The sequence below is a fragment of the Polyodon spathula genome, chromosome 26, assembly GCF_017654505.1.
Source record: "Polyodon spathula isolate WHYD16114869_AA chromosome 26, ASM1765450v1, whole genome shotgun sequence".
In the NCBI taxonomy this organism is placed as follows: Eukaryota; Metazoa; Chordata; class Actinopteri; order Acipenseriformes; family Polyodontidae; genus Polyodon; species Polyodon spathula.
In genome coordinates this window covers 9673591-9696421 of record NC_054559.1, presented here as the reverse complement: position 1 = coordinate 9696421, position 22831 = coordinate 9673591, and the positions used below count along the sequence as shown (strand labels likewise).

Sequence of the window (22831 nt, the reverse complement as noted above, 5' to 3'; positions counted from 1 at the left end):
CACAATATGTTTATAATCTCGACATTATTTGCAAACTTCAATTGTGACAAAATCCTTATGGTCAGAGACATATTCTTCTGGGGCTTTTGTGTGTTTAGGCATTTTTTTACATTTCGCCACAGTTTGCAATTCTGTTTTAAAGTATTCAGAATGAATCAATGCTAGATACAAGTCTGGAATAAGGGACATTGCCCAGCAGCACTAGGATTTTTTTAAAGGTTTTTTTTTTATTCTGGTTACATTTGGCAGTTAAATTGGCTTCAGCGTAAAATCATTCAGTTTAACCAGAGCTCAAATTGCATTAGTGATTAGTTATGTTGTAGTGATAAGAGCCTGGATTATGATGTGGCTAACCAGCAGTTTTATAGAGCTCTGATTGTTAGATCATCTAACCACGCACAATCAAACACTGTAGGTGAAATAAAGTGATTAAATTTTCATACTGCTCTTAACTTTTTTTTTTTTTTTTTTTTTTTGCTTAATTCATATTCAGAATGCATTTCTTTAAGCTTGCTATACCACGCATACCTCAAAGCTGCATAAGGCTCGAAGCTCTTACTAAATAACAGCAGGATTTAAAAGTTAGGTACTGTACATTAGCTTGAGTTACAGAATGCAAAATGACATGTTAGAGAAAAGAAATATAACCATTGACATTGAAAGTGTCCATATTTATGAAATATTTGTATTCCAATGTGTAATGAAAAACAACTCAGAAGGTAATTTCGTAACCTTACTGGTGTGTCGGCTTCCTGCAGTTAAAAGCTTGGATAAACAGAGGCTATTACTGCTTGGCATTAGATTGGTCCATCAGTCTAAAAAGCAGGCTGAATGAAATTGCCATGTGTCTGCACGAAGACAGATATCATGTAACACCACTTGGGAAGCTCATATTCCATTCCTGTCAGTTTTATCTTCACTTTTCCAGTTCTCTGTCATCTTGCTAGGCAACCACCCTGCTCAAAAACAAGGAAAAATCGATCTATTAGGGACAGGAAAAAGATCGAGAAGGTAATGTCTGAGTTCTGCAGTACCCAGACTAAACGCTCTTGGATTATCTCTGGTACCTCTGCATCTCTCAGCAGTGTGCTAGCCACACCCCAGCAAAGCCTATAGACTGAAGAGAAATTAACACAAAATACCTGCAGGAAACGACAATGACTGTCAGATCTACAGGACTAGCATGTGAGGAGTCGTGCAGAGATCATGGTACTCTATGTTAAAATGAATACAGGAACTCACCCCGACTCTTCCAAATTCACAGGCCAGGTCTAAGGGAGTCTTTCCTGCATTGTCCACAATACACGGATTGGACTGGTGCTGCAGCAGCATCTCCGACTGCGGCAAGGGGAGAACATCACACAGAAATTAAACACATTGAAAAGCATATCTGATTAGTTAGGTATTCATAGTTTATCTGCACTGTGTTTGTGCTTGGCACGATTTGTGCTGAGTGTACAACAAAACGTAATAGAACCCATGTTAAAAAAAAAAAAAAAAAAAACTGCTTCATTTTGACATAAGCCAGTGAAAGCAAACATTTATTGTTCTTTTATCTACTTTTTTTTTATCTAATTCCATTATGTCACTTAGCTTTCTCAAGCATTACTTGACAGCTTTAGCTGGATGAAAACAAGGCTGGCGTAGCCCATGCCTCTCCAGCAGTTGCATTCAGGGACTCAGGTCCTGTGGAGACAACTGCACCAGCTCTTACCCCAGACTACAGGCCGCTAAAACTGTTTATTTGAACAAGTAAAACCACACACCGTACGAGAAGTCAGTGTTTGTTAGGGTAGCCTAAGTCAGAATTCCTGTCACAATTTACATATAGATTATGTTATGTAAAGTGTGCTGGTCTGTGTGAGTGCATGCTTTTAATAACCCCTTAATTATATTCAATGTATCTTAATTACAGTGAATGTGTTTATGACAACGAGTCAAACTTGAAATGATACATTTTCAGATCCAGTGCTGTACATATATGTATGTATTGTTGTTTTTCATTGATTATGCACGTAGTTATACACTGAAGGTGTTAGGAATATTAATACTAGTGTTACATCATATTTAGCCAAAATGCTCTAATTCTAAGCGAAATTCTCAAATGAAGCACTAGATTGGTCATTGTTGCATCAGTTTATATGTAAATCCCCATGGTTGGCCTCTCTTGCCATCAGATATCTGTTTCTGAGAACTCACAACTGTTTTTCTTTAAATTTTTATTGCAGTTTTAGCTTCAATAGGTGTGCTCTTTTGTTTTAATCAGATATATTTCATAATGAAATTAATCTTCTGGTGCTCCTTTATCGTTTTCTCTTTGTTTAATTATTAGACGAGTCCCCAGCACTTTACTACTTTAATATTTCAGAACTAAACTTACATCAATATCAGACTGCAGGCAAGCCATGAACTGACATTATATAACGTTGCGTTTATTGCATTCATCCATTAATTCAACCAATTCATTGTGTTCCTTAAGTTTATTTACTGGTTTATTTCTAGAATCCCACTCTCTTTCATATACAGGTTTTATTCCAGATATTCGGAGAAAATCTTTCAGGACTTACGACATCATAATGCCCGTGCTGTGCTGCAAGATGAAGGGGGATCTGTCCTTCATCTGATTGGCTGTTGACAGAAGATCCCGACTTGAGCAGCGTCTTCATTGGTTCAACTTTACCCTGCCAGGCCGCATAGTGCAGTGGACGCATTCCTGTGGAAGAGAACACCAGTGTGCTGTAAAATCCTGCACTGCAGCTCCAAAGAGAACTCTCAAAGCTTTTCCACATGATCTCCAGCACCACCAATCCATATTATAAACATTTAAAAAGACAAATCCTGGAATCTGACCATCCAGGCATGCCAAATCTGTATCACAGATATTTAAAATCAGACGGATTGCCAGTAAATTATATTTACAGTACCGTACAGTATTGCACGGTGGTCATTTTGTTGGCTCAAGAAGTCTATGTTTTGGTGATTACTACCTATGCAATTTCCTGCTTTTACCATGAAACAACAATGGGAGTGTTAAGTTCCAAAACACTAATAGCATTCTCAACCCCATACTTGATTACAGGAAGCTGAGATTGATAAAGGTTGGGTAGCACTCATGTATTCTGCAAAACTCCACTGTACTGACTTTGTCTGGGAAACTCTGTGTCTTATGATGAAACGTTTTTAAACCAAAGATTAGTAAAATATACAGCTTCACATTAGTAGCCTCGGCCATGAGGGTGTCTGACAGTTCAGAACTATACTTAATAAGGGATAACGACCACTAAACTATAAAAGTTAAATTTTATAGTTTTAAAATTTGCTGCAGTTTACCATCATTCCTGTCACAAGGACAGAGAGCAGTAAAAATAAGAAATGTCAGAGAAAGCAAGGTACTTTGACTTCCTGAGGTTATTACTGTAATTCCTATTGAACTAATCAATGACAAAGAATCACGTACCTTTCTGGTCCTTAATATCCACCGTAGCCTGTGACTCCAGCAGCAGGGAGATGAGCTCCATGTTCCCATTGAGGGCAGCATGATGCAAAGCAGAGAACCTGAAGACAAAACGAAAAGAAACATGAGTTCAAGAACATGGGCTGCTGCACAGCACTGGAGCACAGTCGAGATGCCCCTTAAACCTGTCCCAAACACGTACTGTATGCCTTGGTATTGTGCTTCATTAACATACATTTTGTCTCTTGATTTTCAGTTTTATTGGGCTGCTTTACATTTTTTTTTTTGTAGCACACAGAAAGCCCAGGAAAAGTGGGAATATACAGAAGCATGCAAGTTTGTAAATGCTCTTCAGTGTTGCTTATTTTGCTTAGATGTGGTACGTGAAAACATTTACCAGGAGAAAAAGTTGCTTTAGTTTTCTCTGCACAGGTACTGCACATATCTTACAATGTATAGTAAGTTTACAGTTATACCACTACAATTCTTTCTGGGATGTCTGTTCATGAAGTGTGCAACGGAAGCACATTGTATAGTAAACTGAATAACAAACTTACGCATACAGTATAACTTGATTTTAAGAAGATTTCTTAATTTCACTTTACTGAATTTGCACTTAAATTTGTGGCTTAAGCCCTATGTAGCTGATACCCAATGCTACATTCTGTGCTATTTAGTGTTATAGCAATTTACCTATTTTATAGATTCAGTGAATCCTGGCTGCTGAACCCAGAGGTCATATTTGCTCAGTATTTCAAAAAGTGAGAAAGTATTTGGGCTCTAAAATGAAATAGCTCATACTTAATCCCATCCAGCTCCTATCCTCCTTTATTAGATTGTGCCTTTCTGCTTGGCAGTCTAGGAGGAAGCAGAACCAAAGCGTTCAGCTCTTTCCTTTTCGATAAATCAGATTAGCTTGGCCTGAATTCAATTACATTTTAACTTGAGGGAAAATTTGGGGGGAAACTGTAAGTTTATGCAACTAAGGGAGTAAACATTGAGCAATAATTGTAAGCATTAGATACACATTAATATACATATCAATTTAAGTCATATATATATATATACTATATATATATATATATATATATATTATTGAATATATACTTATCCTAACTACTTTATGATACTATCTTTTCCTAACTACTTTCAGATAGTTACAATGCTAACTCGATTGTGCACTTCTAGTTTATAGTTTGAGGTTCTGTTGATGAATCCTTTGTAAGGTTGACCCAATGTTCTGAATTAGAGAATCTTTCTCTGTGTCTTAATTATACAGGAGCAGAATGAAGTTGTCATTGCAGAAGGAAAAATTGGGAAAAAAGGGAAAACTATGATAATCCCTTCTGTCTTGGTGGTTGCAAAGAAACAGGAGATAGAAGGTGCACAGGAATTTGTCTAAAACATCCATTCTTAATCCTCCATAACCTAAGATCATTAAACAGTAAAGAAAGAACGGAAACTGTGCAGCTCTGACCATCAGGACACCCTCTAGAGTTTACTGTAGTGTGGCTAAATAGATACTTGTATCATCTACATTTTCTTTATATTTCATGTGAGTTACCTGGTCAATACTGTGCTATGTATGTTCTATATGATAGTCCCTGCCTCACTTCTTTCCTCACAATCAGCCTTGATTCTTTTCAGAAGCAATGTATGCAAGTGGGAAAACAATATTTATTGAAAACACATTTTGCATTGCAAAAAAAAAAGTCTGTGTAAGAGAATCCAGTGTATTCGAAAGTGGACAGGCAGCCCAACGCAGGGGTCAAACAGGCATATGCACTGATGGAGAGCCATGGGAGAAACTGTAGACACAACTCTCTTCTTTTGTGCTGATTTCTGTAGGTCTCCCCTGCCACTCAGGGTGCAGAGGGCCGTGATAACTGGCTTAGCCTCCAGACTCACTGTCCTGAGTCTCTGCCCTTATAATCGATAAACTGTGAAGTTTGTTTCCAGAGTCTTCCCTGCAAAGGAATTATTCTACTCCCTATTACAGGTGGTCCAGATGTTCAATATCTTTTAGACTAAAAAGTAATCCTGTGACAACCACAGATTGTTCATGCAAACCAATGTTATGGAATTCCTTAAAAAATCCAACCACTTCATTTTTGTATCTGTTTTACCTTCTATATTTCATTTAGTGTTTAAAACTTACTGATGTATGATCTTAATTTCCATTTTGTTTCCTCTGGGAAATGAGACTTAGCCTGATTTATTAACAGCAATTGAGCACTGCAGCCAAGACAGACAGTCAGTCCTCCAGCCAGGAATTCATAAATAATGGATGTCTTTTTCTTAACTTACATAGGCCATACATTTTGTGTAAATACACATTCATATTCGAAAAATGTATTAATGTTACAGCTAAATCTTAACGTTTAAATGCAGCTGTAAATTGCATGCAGAATTAGGAACATTTGGACCATATTGGTCTCTCCAATATCTGCAGCATACATGAAATATCCAGTATTTTACATGAGAAATCCAAAGCTGTATTGCCAACATTTATCTGAGGAGAGTAAGAAAATGAACAGCTGGTTAATGGCACATTTCAGAGAGACAGGGTTTGCTGTTAGGTGCTCAGAATTTGCACTTTACGTGAAACAGACATTAGTTTTGAGTGTCAGGTAAGAGATTGATGATGTGACCAGATTGCTAATCCATGCTGTCTGTGCCTCATTCCCCTGGCTGATGCCGCGTGGTCTCTCGTGGCATTCTGCACATAAAGGGTATGTTAACAACAGCTCGCAGCTATCTGGGACTGCTGAAAATGTCTTGTCAAAGTCAGAATTTGAGTATTATCCCCAAAACCGACCTTACTGAGCCTATACACACTTTACAATGCTTATTCATCCTTTTTGAGAGAAAATGGTGCTGCAGTATAGGTTTAGCAGCCACACTCCTCTGCCCTCCCTCTGTTTTGTATAAAATAAAACACCACCCAAATCAATCCCTCTGTGTTTGACCAGTCCTGGGATTAGTAGTGCTACAGATTTCATGCACAGAGCTTCCATCATGATAGGAGCTAATGCAGAACAAGTGGGATGAGGCCCGGCTGCAGAATGGTTGGTTCAACTCAGAGGGAGAAATGTTTCGTGCGTATATTGAAGAGGAAAAAAAATAATGTTAGCAATTTAAACCACCACGAAAATGCTCTTATGCAAAATTGTTATTTGTTGTTTTAAAACAATTGCCATTGCATTATAGCATCACTTTTATCATTAGGGTCTCATGTGAGTACCAGCAGAAGTGGTTTGGTACTCACCAAAATGAGGAGTCACCATCCAAGTCGCTGTTGAGCTCCACCTCCTCTATTCGACAGTTCAAGCAAGTGGAATGGCAGTCTCAGAGACCACAACAATAGTTTATGAATGTTTAAGTAGGAGTCCGGATTGCTGGTTATTACAATTAACAAATTATCACACATTCCCTATTTATTTCAATAGTCTACCACCCCGGGGATTCAAATACCAAAACCTAAACACTCTGTCACTTTATTAGTGTTGTTGAAAATGTTATTTTGACAGCACAGTATTTATATAAGGATATAGCTGAGGAGCAGTGGGGGATATATTCGTTTTACTGAGTCCACAGTAGAAAACCGATTGCAGTCATGTAGTCTTTCCAACCCTGCAATCACAGCTTTACTTGGCAATAAAAAGCTTGCCGATTTTCAGTATTAAATCAAGTGATCTGGGATTAGCTATACTACTTACAGCTGGGCTGAAACCAACAGCGTGCATTACACCAGTGGTGCTAAAGAGCTTTCGCCTTAGACTGATGTCAGGTTGCTCCGATCTGGGCAGGGTTTCAAGTCCCAGACATGGAGGAACACGACCCTGCTTTGTTAGGGCCTCTGGCCTGTTTCAGAAGTACTCTTTGCTCAATGTCATTTGCACTCATATTTTGAAAGTGTGTTTTTAGTCCTGATGCCAGTATAAGATTTTCTGGATCCTTGAAGTACATTGATTATTTAATTACCTAAATGAGCTGTTGTCTACAATATTGATGGAGTACATTTTAATTACATTACTCAAAAAAAAAAAAAAAACAATTGTTCAGAACATTGTGGCTAGACATAAGGAGCCTGCTTTTGTGGGTATGTTTTGTCTTTATCTTCCAAAATACAATTAATGGCACTTTCTCCCTGGTACTAAGAAGTTACATAATATCTTTCTCACTTTGTTGGTCTTATTGCTGTCTTTGGTTTCTACGCTGTAATTAAGTAACAAAATAACACTCTTTTCTTAGGTCTCAATTAAATAGAAGTTTATGGAATTGCTACAGCTATTCTAAATAATAAAATAAAAAATTGTAACCTACTGATGCAGTGTGTAATTATGCGTACTGTATTATCCAAGGGCAGCCTATCAAAGGTTTACTGCCTCATTCAATTGTACTCCTGTCTCTTTAACTGGTGCCATCTTTCTATCAGAAAAATCGAGAGCCTCCGTCTGTGTATACATGACAAACCTAATGCCTCTCAGATAGGTAATGTCCATAGAAACTTAAACAGTCATAGATGCAGAGATAAAAGTACAGAGCAGACCAACTTGTCAACTTGGTTTACAGTTTCTCATACCTTTACCTATATTTGTAATCTGCACATAAATTAAGAATTGAGTGCATCCACGAATGTCTTCCCAATCATATCAAAACTGCCTGTAATTTTCGAATTTTGATTGACCTATGATTAACTGATATTGAGCAGTTTTTTTTATTTTTTATTAATAATTTAAACAAAAAAAAAGAATAAGGGTTGAATTCAATTTTAGGGATGCTGATTTAAACTACATTTTTACCGACAAGACAAAAACATTAAGATGCAAATATATTCCATGCAGTAAATATTTCTTGAAAGTTTGGTGGAAAGACTAATGACACAATTTCTGTGTTTTCCTTTGGGGCATAAACCATGTTTACTCTGCTGCAGTGCTCGCAGGCTCCAGGCATTGCAAGCAAAAAAAAAAAAAAAAAAAAAACTTGTTTTAGTGGCATCCAGCAGAGATGAAAGGTGTTGTTTCATTATTATGCAACCAACTGTTTTAAAAATTGTTAGAAAAACACTTTTGAAGGAAAGGGAGAGTAATTTATAAAATGAATGGCTTCATGCTTTAATTATACACAGTTTTTAAGGATGATTCTTTTCCCATTGTCTGCCTTTGCTGCAGCTGAAGCACTACTACTGCCTTCTGCTACTGATATTCTAAGAAATAGGCAATATCATAAATAAAGTGTAACACATGTAACAGCTGTTGGGAACCTAACACAGTACAGTTTAGTTTAATGAATGAAAAATAGTAATGGGTAGTAGTGTATGACCTGACTCATTCCCTCCAATAGCACATTTCAACGTCCTAGATTCTTAACAGCCCAGAATTGGTAAATGTCAATAGCCAAAAAAAGTTGTTTTTAGTTGTTGTCTGAATAGCCAGTAAATTCACCATCTGCACACCTGAAATGGATATCCAGTAATACCTCTACTGCAGCGAATAGGTGTTATTGAGTATTCAGGGAAGCAGGCTATGAAAAGACCAATGACTTGTCCTGCAGTGTGATGACAAAATAGATTCCTGCAGTAAAAGTGCAGAGCCCAGAGCATCTATCAGGGGAAACAAACACATTACACTGTCTACAGTATTAATTAGAAATACAAAACAGAGAGATGGAAGAGATTGCAGGAAATAAATCAGTGCTGACAATGGGTGAGGTACTGCGTGGCAACAGTAAGATGAGGGTAATCACTTCTGAAATACATGACTGCCATTTATACTGTACAGTTTTTAGTGTTGTTAAACTCCTGAACAGTGTATAGAATAGGCTATCATTGAACGTTGCCCCTGCATGCTATGTTGAGATTGTCCTTATTTCAATTAATCTCTCATAGACACTCTGTCTTCTGCAGGCTGTCAGTGAGTTGTGGATTTGAGAGAATGCTAACATTGAAGAACTGCTGAGATTCAGACAAAAGTCAATTTCAATCTCAATAAATCCTAACACTGATTGGTAATTCATCTCTTGAGAACTGAATTAAACAGTCAGTGCTGTATGTGATGCTCTTTGACTTATCAGACAGACCGTGTGAGAGGAGCTTAACCCTTCAGTGCAATTGATACTTGTTCACAAAGAGGACAGGATCCTCCTTGTGGATTAGTTTAGTCTTTTTACTGTATTGAAGAGTAATAAATAAGTATGGTTCAATAAAACTGCAAAATCTTTTAAAAAGACGACCATAAATGAAATCAAGTGAAGTATGGAATGTTTTTTTAAAACAGATTGGAATAGTTGTGTGGGATAAGGATAACTTACTATAGGACTAAAAATAGTATAATTACCAGTAACACTACATTAACGTGCTGTTTATTAATGTTTTATAAATATGTAATATATGCTTAACAACTATGTTATAGAGTGTTAATAAAACATTGTCAATTGTTTCTAACCATGCAATAGCCATAGACAGAATGATGTTTTTATAAAGGGGATAGTTTTCAGCCACCTATTGTACTTTGGGATCTTTAAACGTAATTCCACCTATGGCTATTGCATTTTTTATAAACCATTTATAATGCTTTATTAAAATTACATGACAGTTATTAAGTATCTATTATATATTTATAAAACATTAATAAGCAGCACCTTAATATAAAGTGTTACCTACTTATCTATATAATGCATTCTTACTATAATTTCGATTCACTAAGTTTAATTTTCAGTTTCAAAACTGAGAACTCGGAATCTCAATAAATGGCTATTATTTATGCCAAAACAAGTGCTAACACTATTTGTCATATAGCTTTGCCGAATACTACCACTTTCAATTTACAACCCTGCAAATGATCACCATTCTTCTCGCATGGTTACTCCCAGCAAGCACAAACGGGCTATGACAATATCAGCTAACTAGACAGTACTTATTTGTATGTTAATAAATTACCCTGTATTGCAGCAATAGAAAAAATAAACATTCAACATATTGCATTCTGAACAGTAATGAAGGGGACTACTTTCTATGGAGTTAAAATTAAATTAATGAGCAGGGAAGAATTAAAATAGGTATATAGTTAATATAATTTTCTAACAGTAACCAAACATTACACTGGATTTCATAATGCTTTTTTAATTAGCTTTTTGTTACAGTTTGCAGACAGAAAATGATTTACCATCACACAGTCCATTATCCTTCTAATAATCTGAAATCTTTATTGTTAGTTTTAAAACTGGGTTACTCTTAGTGATAGAGAGCTTTGTAAGCCTGTCCTTTAGTTGAGTATAGTCTTAACGATCAGTCACAGGGCCAAATTAAAAAAAGAACAATGTGTCAACGTAGCGCAACTAGACTTGAACACAACCCCATGTACATCCATATTTCCTTACTGAAGAGACGGTCAATGATCAAAGACCACATGACCCCAGTGCTGACACTGCAGGAGATTAGCACCTGAGCAGTCTGTATCATAATCAATTTAGCTCAAGTATTATAAAACACCTGCTGTTACACATGCTGTGTATGATTAGCTTTCAGAATTTGCCTTTTTGTTTAGAGGTGTTTGTTAAAACTGTACTTGCTTGTGGTTTAAACATCACTTTCAACTGTGCTGTCATTAGTTTCTGAAGTATTCCTTCTTGAAATCCCTACCAATCATTGTGTAATTGAAGATATGTTTTTTCAAAAAGCGTCAGTCTCGTTTTTCTACAGCATCACACGGTGAAGTCATGGGAGATTCTCAATCCCTCTATAGGCTCCCCTTGCAACACCAATGCAGAGGACTTTGTCAAGCATAAAGTAAGAATCTCAAATTAAATCTTACACCTTGATCACAAACAGAGTGAATTGTACTTCTCTGCTGGAGGGTTAAAATATTCCAATGGGCAGTCATGCAGTGTGACTCGACACATATTAAATATGACATATACAACAGTACATAATAAAAACAGGCCAGCTATGCAAAGAGTCTAATCAAAACCCATTCAGACCTGAAATTAGTTGTGATTGAGCTGAAGACACGGTTTAAAGAGAAACACAGGACACAGTGGCCATTCGGTTAACTGCAACCTTCAACACCTGGCTCTTGTGATGTCATATGCATTAAACCGCTTTAGAAGGGAAACCGGGTCAAGCTTTAATGATCCCTCACTGATTTCATACACAGATCAACAGTGCATTAGAATTAAAAATGTACGGAGTTTTCGCTCCTAGTATCCTGCAAACAATGAGAAACTTCCAGACAATGTATAACTGGTTTTGTACGCCAGATTAGATTTTTATAAATTTACTGTTTCTCACAAAATGTATGACAGCTGATTAGCTCAGCATGCGTTATTGTATGAAAAAAATGTAGTGTGAAGGAAATGATTAAATAAAGGAGTGGTGAATCACAAGGAAATCACAGTGTCATACTGGATCATGCTACGTCATACATTGTAACAATCGCAAACATTTTGATTCAAGCAGACTGTACTTAGTATGAACGAATTCTGTTTTTGAAGCAAGATAGGGCTACAGAAAATGAAATACCACTGACACAGAGGGGAGACTGCTATTTCATTTATTAAAATAGTTTAACAAAATGTTACCTGCCAAATTGGTAATACTGTGCTTTGCAGTGATGCAAATGTTAACCTTTACAAAGCTAATCAGTAATCCTTTTAATGTTGTTAGAATAATGATCAAATATCTGAATGCACTGACGAACACAGCCTGCACAGTTGTAAACTCCAAATTAAGTAGCTTGTGCACCAATAAAGAATGCAGATCAATGATTACTGCACTGCTGGTTGCTGTCTGTTTCTATACAGCTGAACAAATAAAACACAATAAGAAGAAACTAGTGGAGTGCAGGTCACCAGTCTAGTCTGTGGTCTCCATTGCAGGTAATGTCCTATCTTTTACTTTGTGATATGCAACAGTGTATTTAACCCCTCCATCAGCATTATTACCAGCAAAGTTTGACCATATATATGAACACAGGCACTGTAAATGAGAAATACTGGTATGCCCACTTTAAGAAAAAAATATTTATTGAAGTGGTCTGTAACAGGGGGGGTTGTTATGTACGTGGGTCGTCACTGAATAATAAACAGAGCATTGGGTGTTGACATGCCACACAGGCGAGCAGATTTAATTCAACATTAGGGTACCAGCAATGGCAGCCTTAGTGTCACATTTAATAAAAAAAAGAAAACAAAACAAAGCTAAAAATAAAAGTTTGCAGAGTTCCCACTAAAAGGAACGTCCCACTCCAGGAACCTACTACACTATGCAAATTCTCTCTATACTGTTTGGGATCAACATCCCCTAAACTGACCTATTTCTGGGCTCCCGGTATCCTTACGGCAACTACGGCCTCTTTAAAGGGTTTTGTGTAGTAGTTCTCTCTGTGGAGTGGATACTCTTCTCCTTGATGTCACCACAGCACGATTTCGCTCAGTGCCTCTCTGTATGGCTATGGCCGTGCAGTAGCCATGAGCTGTAGTACAGACACTTTTTGAGCTCCGTGCAACCTCCCCAGACAAGCCTAACTGCTCAATTGGTTGCCTAGCAACGTGTCTCCTGTTCAGCATCCCAGCTGTACACAAATCGGTACAAGAACCAGCGACAGGGATCTCCCTGTCACATGGTCATAAAAATATAACTTAAAATATTTTATTTTACGTTTTTGTTCTTCCCTCAAACAGCAGTAGGTCATTTAAACCTCTGCTGAGTGCCCTTAATCTTGATGATCATTACTTTACACCCAGCTGGGGTCGTCTAGATGAAGGACAGTTGCTTTTTTAAAAAGATGCCAAAGGCATATATTGAAAAAACTGCTGTGATGTCTGGAGGATCCAAATAGCACAAAATACAGCAAATTTTTGAATAGCTGCCTGTGAGATAGCAGGGAGGGGGTTAAAATCCTCCCTGCTTAAAAAACAAACATGTGAAAATGCACTTTTGTGTGAATGGGCTAAGGGTTTGTAATTGTTTAATTGTTTTATTGTTTTTAATCTCCTGCACCTGGTGCTAATTGTAAATTGGAGCCAGGTGCAGGGTATTTAAGAGAGGCAGCCAGTCTTTTCTGGGCTGATGCTGAGTGAGGAGCCCGACTGTGTGTGTGAGCAGTAGTTTTGAAAAGGTATTGTGAAACTTGTGTGAGTTTGTATTTTGTGTGTTTTTGGCAGGTAAACTGCGTATCCGTCCTGCGAGCTAGTTAGGAACTTGTAACAAATGTTTAGTTAGTGAGCCCAGCTGCCGCTCCCAGAGCCCAGAGAGGAGGAGCTGCCGCTCCCAGAGCCCAGAGAGGAGGAGCTGCCGCTCCCAGAGCCCAGAGAGGAGGAGCTGCCGCTCCTAGAGGCCAGAGAGGGAGAAGCAATGGACAAAGAGGAGGAGGTGAGGTGCCCACCTCCATCACCCCAGCGAACCAGTCCGGTACTGCCAGTTGTGGTCCCGTGCCCCTTACTCCCGGACACCCTACCGGTCTTCCTAGACCTTCCTACGCTAGACCTGGAGCTCCGGAGTCTGCAACACTGGCCACAGCTCTGCCCCTGGTTCCCTGCTCCGCTCTTCCCGAGCACCCAGACGTCGCTGGGCTACTGACAGACGTCGCTGATGCTCCCCCTTTTCGCTGTTTCGCTCCCCCTGGGTGATCGGAAATCACTGCGCCGGTCCCCAGGGGAAGATCTCTGTCCACTGCTGCATCCTCCTGTTCCCCGGTCGTCACTTTGGTCGGCCCTGTTATCCTGGTGGGGGTCCGTTGTCGCTGGTTCATGGTCCCTTCCTGGAAGTGCCGGAACGTTCGACCCACCCTCAAGTCCGCCCGTGCAAGAGGGTGGAAATACATTTAGGGACTTGAGTGTGTCAAAAACATTGACAAACATTTGTCAAAAACTTGACAAAACATGTGAAAATGCACTTTTGGGTGAATGGGTAAGGGTTTGTAATTGTTTAATTTTTATTGTTTAGATAATCCCCTGCACCTGGTGCTAATTGTAAATTGGAGCCAGGTGCAGGTTATTTAAGAGAGGCAGCCAGTCTGTTCTGGGTCAGCCCGACTGTGTGTGTGAGCAGTCGTTTTGAAAAGGTATTGTGAAACTTGTGTGTTTTGTATTTTGTGTGTTTTTGGCAGGTAAACGGCGTATCCGTCCTGCGAGCTAGTTAGGAACTTGTAACAAATGTTTAGTTAGTGCTCCAAAACGGAGTTAGGTTTTTTGTTTGTTTGTTTTAATGTGTTTATTAAATGCGCAGCAGCGCTATTTTTCTATCAATCTTGTGTGTGTCATTTGTGATTTGAGAAGGGAAAAGAACCCAAACGGGTCTGTTTGGAGAGCCGGCTGTCACACACCACATGTCTTTACACAGTGTATTAACATTTTCACTTTGAAAAAACTAATTGCAATTTGAATCTTGCGGCTCCACTGGCCTAGTTATTCTTACTCTGCAGTGAATGTTTATATATTGTGGCAGAGTAGAAAGAGGGAAAAAAAAATAAACTCAAATGTAACTCCACCGTGGATGTTAGCTAAACTTTAACAGTCCTAGCTATCAAGGCTACGACGTTTACCAGTAACCAAAAAACATAAGTATCAAATACCTTTCAGTAAGGTTCACCCTCACAGGTCTCTCTGTAGGTCCTCACCTTCATACAGACTTCTCACAAACATTTCAGACCTGCTTTTATACCGACCTGCTTAACCACAGGGAGGTGTCCCTCATTTCATTAGAGCCAGGTGTTTCCACTATAGCCCTCCTCTCCAGTCAAGTGCGCTGAAATGCTGGGTGAGGCACACTCTGTGGCTCGAATGAACTGAAGAAAGAATAATAAATTAAAAGTAAAGAGAGAACAAGTAAAAATATGCACAATTTTATTATTTTTGTTCTCTCTATTCCTTTGTGTTTATTATTATTTCTTCTCTCCCCTTCTCGCTCTTCTTTGAGCCTGTATGTTCACTACAAGTACATTTTGTCACTTGATGACTTTTGACTTTCTACCCTGCGTGCTGGCGCATGCGTATTTTGATCACCTCGAGGGAAAGCTGGGCGTGCAGTTAAAAGTCAATTTCATAATTTTGAATTGAGTGCTTGTTCAGTTTGACAATGCAAACCTTCCATGAGTAATACACGAAAGTATGAGGTTTAAGCTAAAATAGGGGGAGTTTGCTTCCAATGGAAACAGTGGTACATCTCTGTGTCTCATCTGCAACAAATCGCTTACACACTAGTCTGTATAAGGACAGCAGCCTCAAAAGTCATTAGTAAACAAATCACAACCAAGTTTTGTCTGAATATCCTCCTGGATCAGACTAGAGGAGAAACAAACTGGCCTCTTTGAAAGCACGCCTCAGCAGTCAGCAGATGCTCCTTTCGGTGTTCAATAAAGAAGCTGATGCAACGACTCAATCGAGTTTTGTATGGCATGGAATATTGCTTGTGCTAAACATTCTTATTCAGATGAATTAATCTTTTTATACAATTGGAGTTTGGCACTAGACTAGAAAATGTATGTTTAAATTTTATATTGCAGGTGTAAAATGTATATTATATTTACAGTGCCTATAGAAAGTCTACACCCCTTTTTAAAATTTTGTTTCCTTATAGCCTGGAATTAAAATTCATTAAAATTGTTTTTTTTTTTTTTTTTTTTTTAATTATCTACACATCCTACCCCACAACTTCCAAGTAAAAAAAATATTATAGAAATTTGTAGAAAATTAATTAAAAATAAAAACTGAAATAGCTTGGTTGGATAAGTGTTGTCCCCCCCCCCCCCCCCCCCCCCCCCCACCACCCCTTGTAATAGCAATCCTAAATTAACCCAGGTGTAACCAATCTCCTTCAAAATCACACATCAAGTTAAGTGGCCTCCACCTTTGTTAAATTGTAGTGATTCACATGATTTCAGGATAAATTCAGCAGTTCCTGTAGGTTCCCTCTGGGTAGTGCGTTTCAAAGGAAAGACTCAACTATGAGCACCAAGGTGCTTTTAAAAGAACTCCGGGACAAAGTTATTGTCAGGGGATGGAAATAAAAAAATATCAAAGGCTTTGAATAGCCCTTGGAGCACGGTCAAGAAGATTATTAAGAAGTGAAAGGTGTACGGCACCACCAAGACCCTGTCTAGATCAGGCCGTCCCTCCAAACTGGATGACCGAGCAAGAAGGAGACTGATCAGAGGCTACCAAGAGGCCAATGGCAACTTTGCAAGAGCTACAGGCTTTTATGGCCAAGACTGGTCAAAGTATGTATGTGACAACAATATCCCAAGCACTCCACAAATCTGGCCTGTATGGTAGGGTGGCAAGAAGGAAGCCATTACTCAAGAAAGCCCACCTTGACTCACGTTTGAAGTATGCAAAAAAAAAACACAGGAGATTCTGTGGCCATGTGGCAAAAAGTTTTGTGGTCTGACAAAACTAAAAAGGAACTTTTTGGCCTAAATGCAAAGCGTTATGTTTTGTGCAAACCCAACACAGCACATCACCCAAAGAACACCATCCCTACTGTGAAGCATGGTGTTGGCAGCATCATGTTATGGGGATGTTTCTCATCGGCAGGTACTGGGGAACTTGTCAGGATAGAAGGGAAAATGAATGGAGCAAAGTACAGAGAAGTCCTTGAGGAAAACCTGCTGCCCTCTGCAAGAAAGCTGAAACTGGGACTGAAGTTCACCTTTCAGCATGACAACGACCCAAAGCACACAGCCAAAGCTACACTGGAGTGGTTAAGGAACAAAAAGGTAAATGTCCTTGAGTGGCCCAGTCAGAGCCATGACCTAAATCCAATCGAACATTTGTGGCATGGGGGATTGCTGTCCATCAACGCTTCCCAAGGAACTTGACAAAGCTTGAACAGTTTTGTAAAGAAAAATGGTCAAATATTGCCAGATCTAGGTGTGCAAAGTTGGTAGAGACACTATCCCAACAGACTCACAGCTGTAATTGCTGCCAAAGATGCTTCCACCAAGTATTAACTCAGGGGGGGTGGATACTTATCCAATTATGATCTTTCAGTTTTGTATTTTTAATATAGAATTATTATTATATTTTTTATTTATCAATAAAAACTTTTTTCCCCTTAACAGTCTGGAGTATGGTGTGTAGATAAAAAAAAATCCTCATTTAAATGAATGAAACTCTGAGGCACTGACACAACAAAATGTGAAAAAAGTTAGGGGGGTGTGGACTGTACATATCTTACGCCCCATCATGAGCATGTACTGTAATCTCTTTCAAAATAAATACAGTGCATTTGTCATCCACAAGGCTCTCAAAAGTATTTGATAGATGCAGCAGTCACACACACACACACACACACACACACACACACAAACACAAATGCTACTTTTTTTTTTAAACCGAGCATTCTTCAAGGATAGCTTGTTTTTATGTGATGTTTTTTGTGAAATCAGGGCAGTTATCATATTTTGCTTCATAATAACTGAATATATTTTATTTTTAAGTGCATAACGCATACAGTGTAAAAGGAATAATGGAAAAACACCATATTGTACAGTACAATAACATACAGTACAATACAAGTTACTCAAACTGTGTAAGGCTCTGCAAAGTTCTCCCTTGCTGTCGTATATTTTGCTGCCGTCAAGAGACAAAAACTACTGCACAGAGTAAGTGCAAGATTCCATTATCATACTCGAGAGAAGGTGGAGATTGGCACCAGTCTTTTCCTGTCCCACAAATGTCTTGTATTGCTTTCACATTCTCATAGAGAAACTATGACTAAAATCTTTTCGCCAATAACTGAACTGAAACATGTAATAAAGCTCTTTATTTATAACTCTTCTGAGCAGACCTCGCTGGCAACAACCTCTCAAGAAAGTTGCCTTGGTAGATTGCTGTATCTCACACAGTCGATTTGGTTTTTCACTTACCCATCTGTGTCTTGGAAGTTCACGTTGACTCTCTTAGTGGAGCCTAACAGCTCTGAAAGAAAAGGAAAAGAAAAGAAGCATCAGTGCAAAGAGAAACTCCACTGTGTTGTCAAGGTCTGATTAGGGAACACAAGCGATGTTACAACTGTGAAAGTCATTTTCACTCATCAACACTGTGCCTGCTGCCTAGAGTGACAAGGTGCTGTGAGTTCTGACTCACACTGGCTTCAAAGGATTTCACTTGGAATACAAAGAGTGGCAAGGTGAGGGGCACTGGAGAATACAATATTCTTGTTTATGAATGTAAAGACACTGAAATGTTTAATGTGGAAAATCTTCTTCATATTCCTCGGTCTATGAGAAAAATTAAAAACACGAGGGGGCGGGGTAATGTCATAATATAACCATCCTGCAGCATCAATGGAAATAATGCTGGCCATATCATCAGAATAGAAAAATGATTAGGAGCCGGATGGAATAAAAACTTGGACTATAATGATGGAATGATATAATGAACTACTGGCATCGCTATCTAGCCTTCTGGCACCTTAAAGCTGAAACTGGGGAATGATTTACAGCAAGTGCAGAGGATTGTGTAATACAGTACTTATTCCAGACCTAGGTTGAGATTGTTAAAACTCTGCCTTTAGCAGCTGTCAGATGGAAATATGTTTTTAACTGGCAGCCCAGAGAGGGCCCTTTAGTTAGGGTACATTTCTATGCAGCTCAATAACCACAACCATAGGCCACAGAACACCCATAGGACTTGCCACTGGAACACCCTTTGTCTGGAATCAATGTATACAAAAAAATGTAACATTCTGAATATGTTTCATAAATGGTTGGGGTCTTCGAGCCACAGGTAACCAAACGTCAATTCATGAAGTGTAAAAGCTATTTATTTAGGAACCATACTTATAAATAAACAGTGTAGAAAGCCACTGATTTGTAAGTAGCCACAGTGGCAGCCCACAAAACCCATAGCCCCTGACACGGGAAGCAGCCAACCATACCGCTGCAGTCCCCGTCAATCCGGTACTTGCACAAGAATATAGCCCAGGCCGGGGAATAAAAGGTGAATAATCCTGCTGATACGGCACTTAAATTCTCTCCAATTCCATAGCAGCCAAACTCACTCCAGCTACTGGGTAGGTAACCCTTAAAAGTCTATATAAAGAATCACATATTCCCATATGTATGGAAACCCATGATTCACAATAGATATTCACTATAGAGCAATCATGAACACCTACAGCATCAGCCACTATGTTGGGATACTCAGTTTACTAAACACATTTTGCAATAATTGAGATGGCTTTTATTTGCAGCTTTATCTAACAAGTGGGAATCATGATAGAGGCTTCTTTTACTCCAGCAATCAGAGGCAAATGCCTGTTTTTTATTGGAATCAGATCATGAATATGCATTGCTACCCAGTGCCAATAAAACACCTCTTAACCTCTGAGTCTTTAGAAGGTATTCAGCCTGTGTGCGGAATCAGTTATATGTACTTTTAGAGTAACTTATTTTATTCAGAGCAGGTTGAAAAGCAAACCTGGACGGTCAGAGGTCCAGAAGACTAGGATTAGGAATTCCAGCATTTGGGTTCAAGGAGAGCTACAGAATATCCTTTTAATGGATACATGCTGCAGGAAATGGCCCCTGGCTGTGTAGCCGACTAATTACCGCCACCACACCCTGGGACTGACCAATGACATCTGGAAACAAATGGCCAAAAACCACAAGTGTTGCTGTCGCACATTGAGAGCTGGGGAATTTACATCAGCGAAGCAGAAGCCAGGAAAAATAAAGAAATCTGCAGCAACAACATTTCCAAGACAACCAGATACAGTATCAGGGGGTTTCTATTGTGTTCTGTTCTACTGTTGAATCTATTGTATATCTTGCTTAGAAAAATAAAACTGCTAAAACTGTATGTTGTACGGAGCTGAAAGGATGCTTGTCAGTTAGGCAGGCAGGCAGGCAGGGAGGCAGTGGAGTGCATTAATCTACAGCAGCTGTAACCCACACACCACTTTAATTCACTGAATCACTGAATTCAGCTCTGCTGGAAGACTGGAAAACATTGGGAACATCTCATTTCCTGTGCTCATAATCTGCAGTTATAACAGTGTTTGGAAGTGTGTTAAAAATTTAACATGAGCATGAACAGGGATATAAACACACAGTAATTCATTTGCTCATCACTATGGATCCAATGATCTTTAATAAAGGAATGACTACATACCAAATTGAAACAGACACAATTACTACTATACTTCGCTACTGCTTTCTAACCCATCAGTTGAAAAAAATCTGCCGTTATTGCCGTCGGATTCCAAGCCAGTTCTGGTGTCCATTTTCCTTTATGAAAGGTTTTATAGCAGTCTTTTATATTCCTGATGGGAGTTCATGCTGCTAGCTACTGTGGTGACACTCTGTGATAAGTGCCTCTTGATGTCAGTGCAAGTTAGGATTGAAGTTGTGGACAGGACTTCATATCATATGGTGTGGAACTATATAGGAACAGCATGCGTGATTGTGTGTGTCATCAAGCAGCATAAAGAGACACTTACTGAAAAGTGTTACTGGATCAGCCCACTGCTTCTAATAAGTCTCGGCATAATGACAGCTGATTAGCACTAGAAAAATACATGAAACAGCCACTCAAACCAACCCACACCGTGGTTAACAGCCCTGTGATTCACATATACAGGACATATCCATTGGAAATGTTTGTTGCTACTGCTTTAGGTTTTGAAAAAAAAAAACTTGTTTCGTAGCTATCATTATTCTGATTCTTCTAACCTTCTTCCTTATTTGATTGTATCTGCACCCTTTTGCTTCCTTCAGTGCCTCTGAAAAAAGTATAAATACAAGGCATGTGCAACAGAATAAATCACTGCTGGTCAGAAAGCTGCTAAACTACAACTATATTTTCACCCCATGTTTCTTGCTCTTTAACTGTTCACACTATATGTTTTATGTGGTCTTTCCTCTTGTCTGGCACGGAGTTGATTTCACTTTGAACCCAAGCTGTTTGGGAATCCATGCAGTCTGACACAGATTCTTTTTTGTGCTGAGGGAAACTGTAAAGACAGAGGGCATCTCTGTTCTTTAACACTAATGACGTGTGAGCAAAACATTGGAATGTGTGCCCCAAATAACACAGTGCAGACCTCCCTTCTGAATTTAATACATCCAGAATATCCTCAGTAATTACTGTGGACACTCAACCAGAAATCTGAAGGAGCAGCGAAAGACCATGCAGATAACCTTTAACAAGCTATGACAGTTTTGTGGCTAGGAGGAGCGGGTTGCATGAATTAGTCAAAAATATAGTTAATCACCTTTTGGCTAATCACAAAGTTGAACAAAACACACATCACTAGACGAGGCTGAATCTTTGTAAAAGAGCTCCTGGGTAAAGAAATTCAAACTGTAAAGTCAATATCAGGTTTAACATGAAAACCCCAGAATAGATCACTATTTGCTTTGCATTCTTATATAAAATTTTGCTGAGAGACAAAACTCAATACCTTAAGCCTAAGTACAACATAATTAAAAGTTAACACAAGTCAGTAGAATGATGGATGGCAAACCCAACCTTATTGAACTGGCACGTGCCCGTTTCATGTAGCATCCCCCATGGAATGCAAGATGGTTATAGTTCATACTGTTTTCAGAGCAATCTTCTTAATCCATTATTACACTTGTTAAGATTTCATTACAATTTGAACATGTTCTTTTCAAAGACCTAAAGTTGAAAACCAACAAATCTTTTGCAACAATAAACGTCTAAAATTAGCAAAAAGCCCTGTACAGCGGACCTGATAGAGAAAGGGAGAGGAGAGAGAGAAAAACCACACCTTACTCACATTGCCAACAATCTGTGTCACGGTTGAGGCTGGTTACTACTTTGTTCCCAACACAACTGAGTCCATCTGTCCGCAGATTAAAATACTGCTGAGGGCAACAGGGAGGGTTTAAGTGAATAAATACGGTTCTGAGAATTTCATACAGTGCCTGTTAATTTTCAACACATGGGAAGACTTGGTTACCAGCTTCATTAAAGACAGCTATTCCAAACTAGGAATGATTAAGCTCCTTTTAGAATTTACCCTGGTGCGGGCTTGGTTGTTAATCTTTTCTCGGGCACAAAGAGTCAGACAAAAATGAGTAGCTCTGTCCGCAAGTGAGTCATTCAGAATATGGGATAAACAACTGAAATTATGATATGACTCAAAAGAGTTTCAAGTTTAAAAACTAAAAAACAGCTCCTGTATTTGACTTGCATCACAGCGATAAGTCCTGATGGTTCAAATTCAAATCTTCAACATGAGATACTTTACAATAACAGGCTCAATCACTATCTACAGTTTAACACATCTAATTAGCTAGTGTTAGCATAACCCAAAGACAACAGAACCGTGTCTCAGAAGCTCTGACTGTGTAAAAATGTGTAGCTGATGAGACTCATTCCAGTGACAGAAAAGATGTTCTCCCTGTG

General features: G+C 38.8%; 1 protein-coding gene across 1 annotated transcript in view; it reads right to left on the bottom strand.

The window, feature by feature from the left end:
* The window catches only part of LOC121300777 (caskin-1-like), a 57263-nt gene extending 38893 nt beyond the window's left edge, over positions 1-18370 (bottom strand). The window contains exons 1-4 of the mRNA XM_041229635.1: positions 18322-18370; positions 3458-3555; positions 2568-2713; positions 1243-1338 (exon numbers count right to left, since the gene is read on the bottom strand). Of these exons, the coding sequence (XP_041085569.1) occupies positions 1243-1338; positions 2568-2713; positions 3458-3518 (303 nt within the window). The 5' untranslated portion in view covers positions 3519-3555; positions 18322-18370. The remainder of the gene's footprint in view (positions 1-1242; positions 1339-2567; positions 2714-3457; positions 3556-18321) is intronic.
* Positions 18371-22831: the final 4461 nt, after the last annotated feature.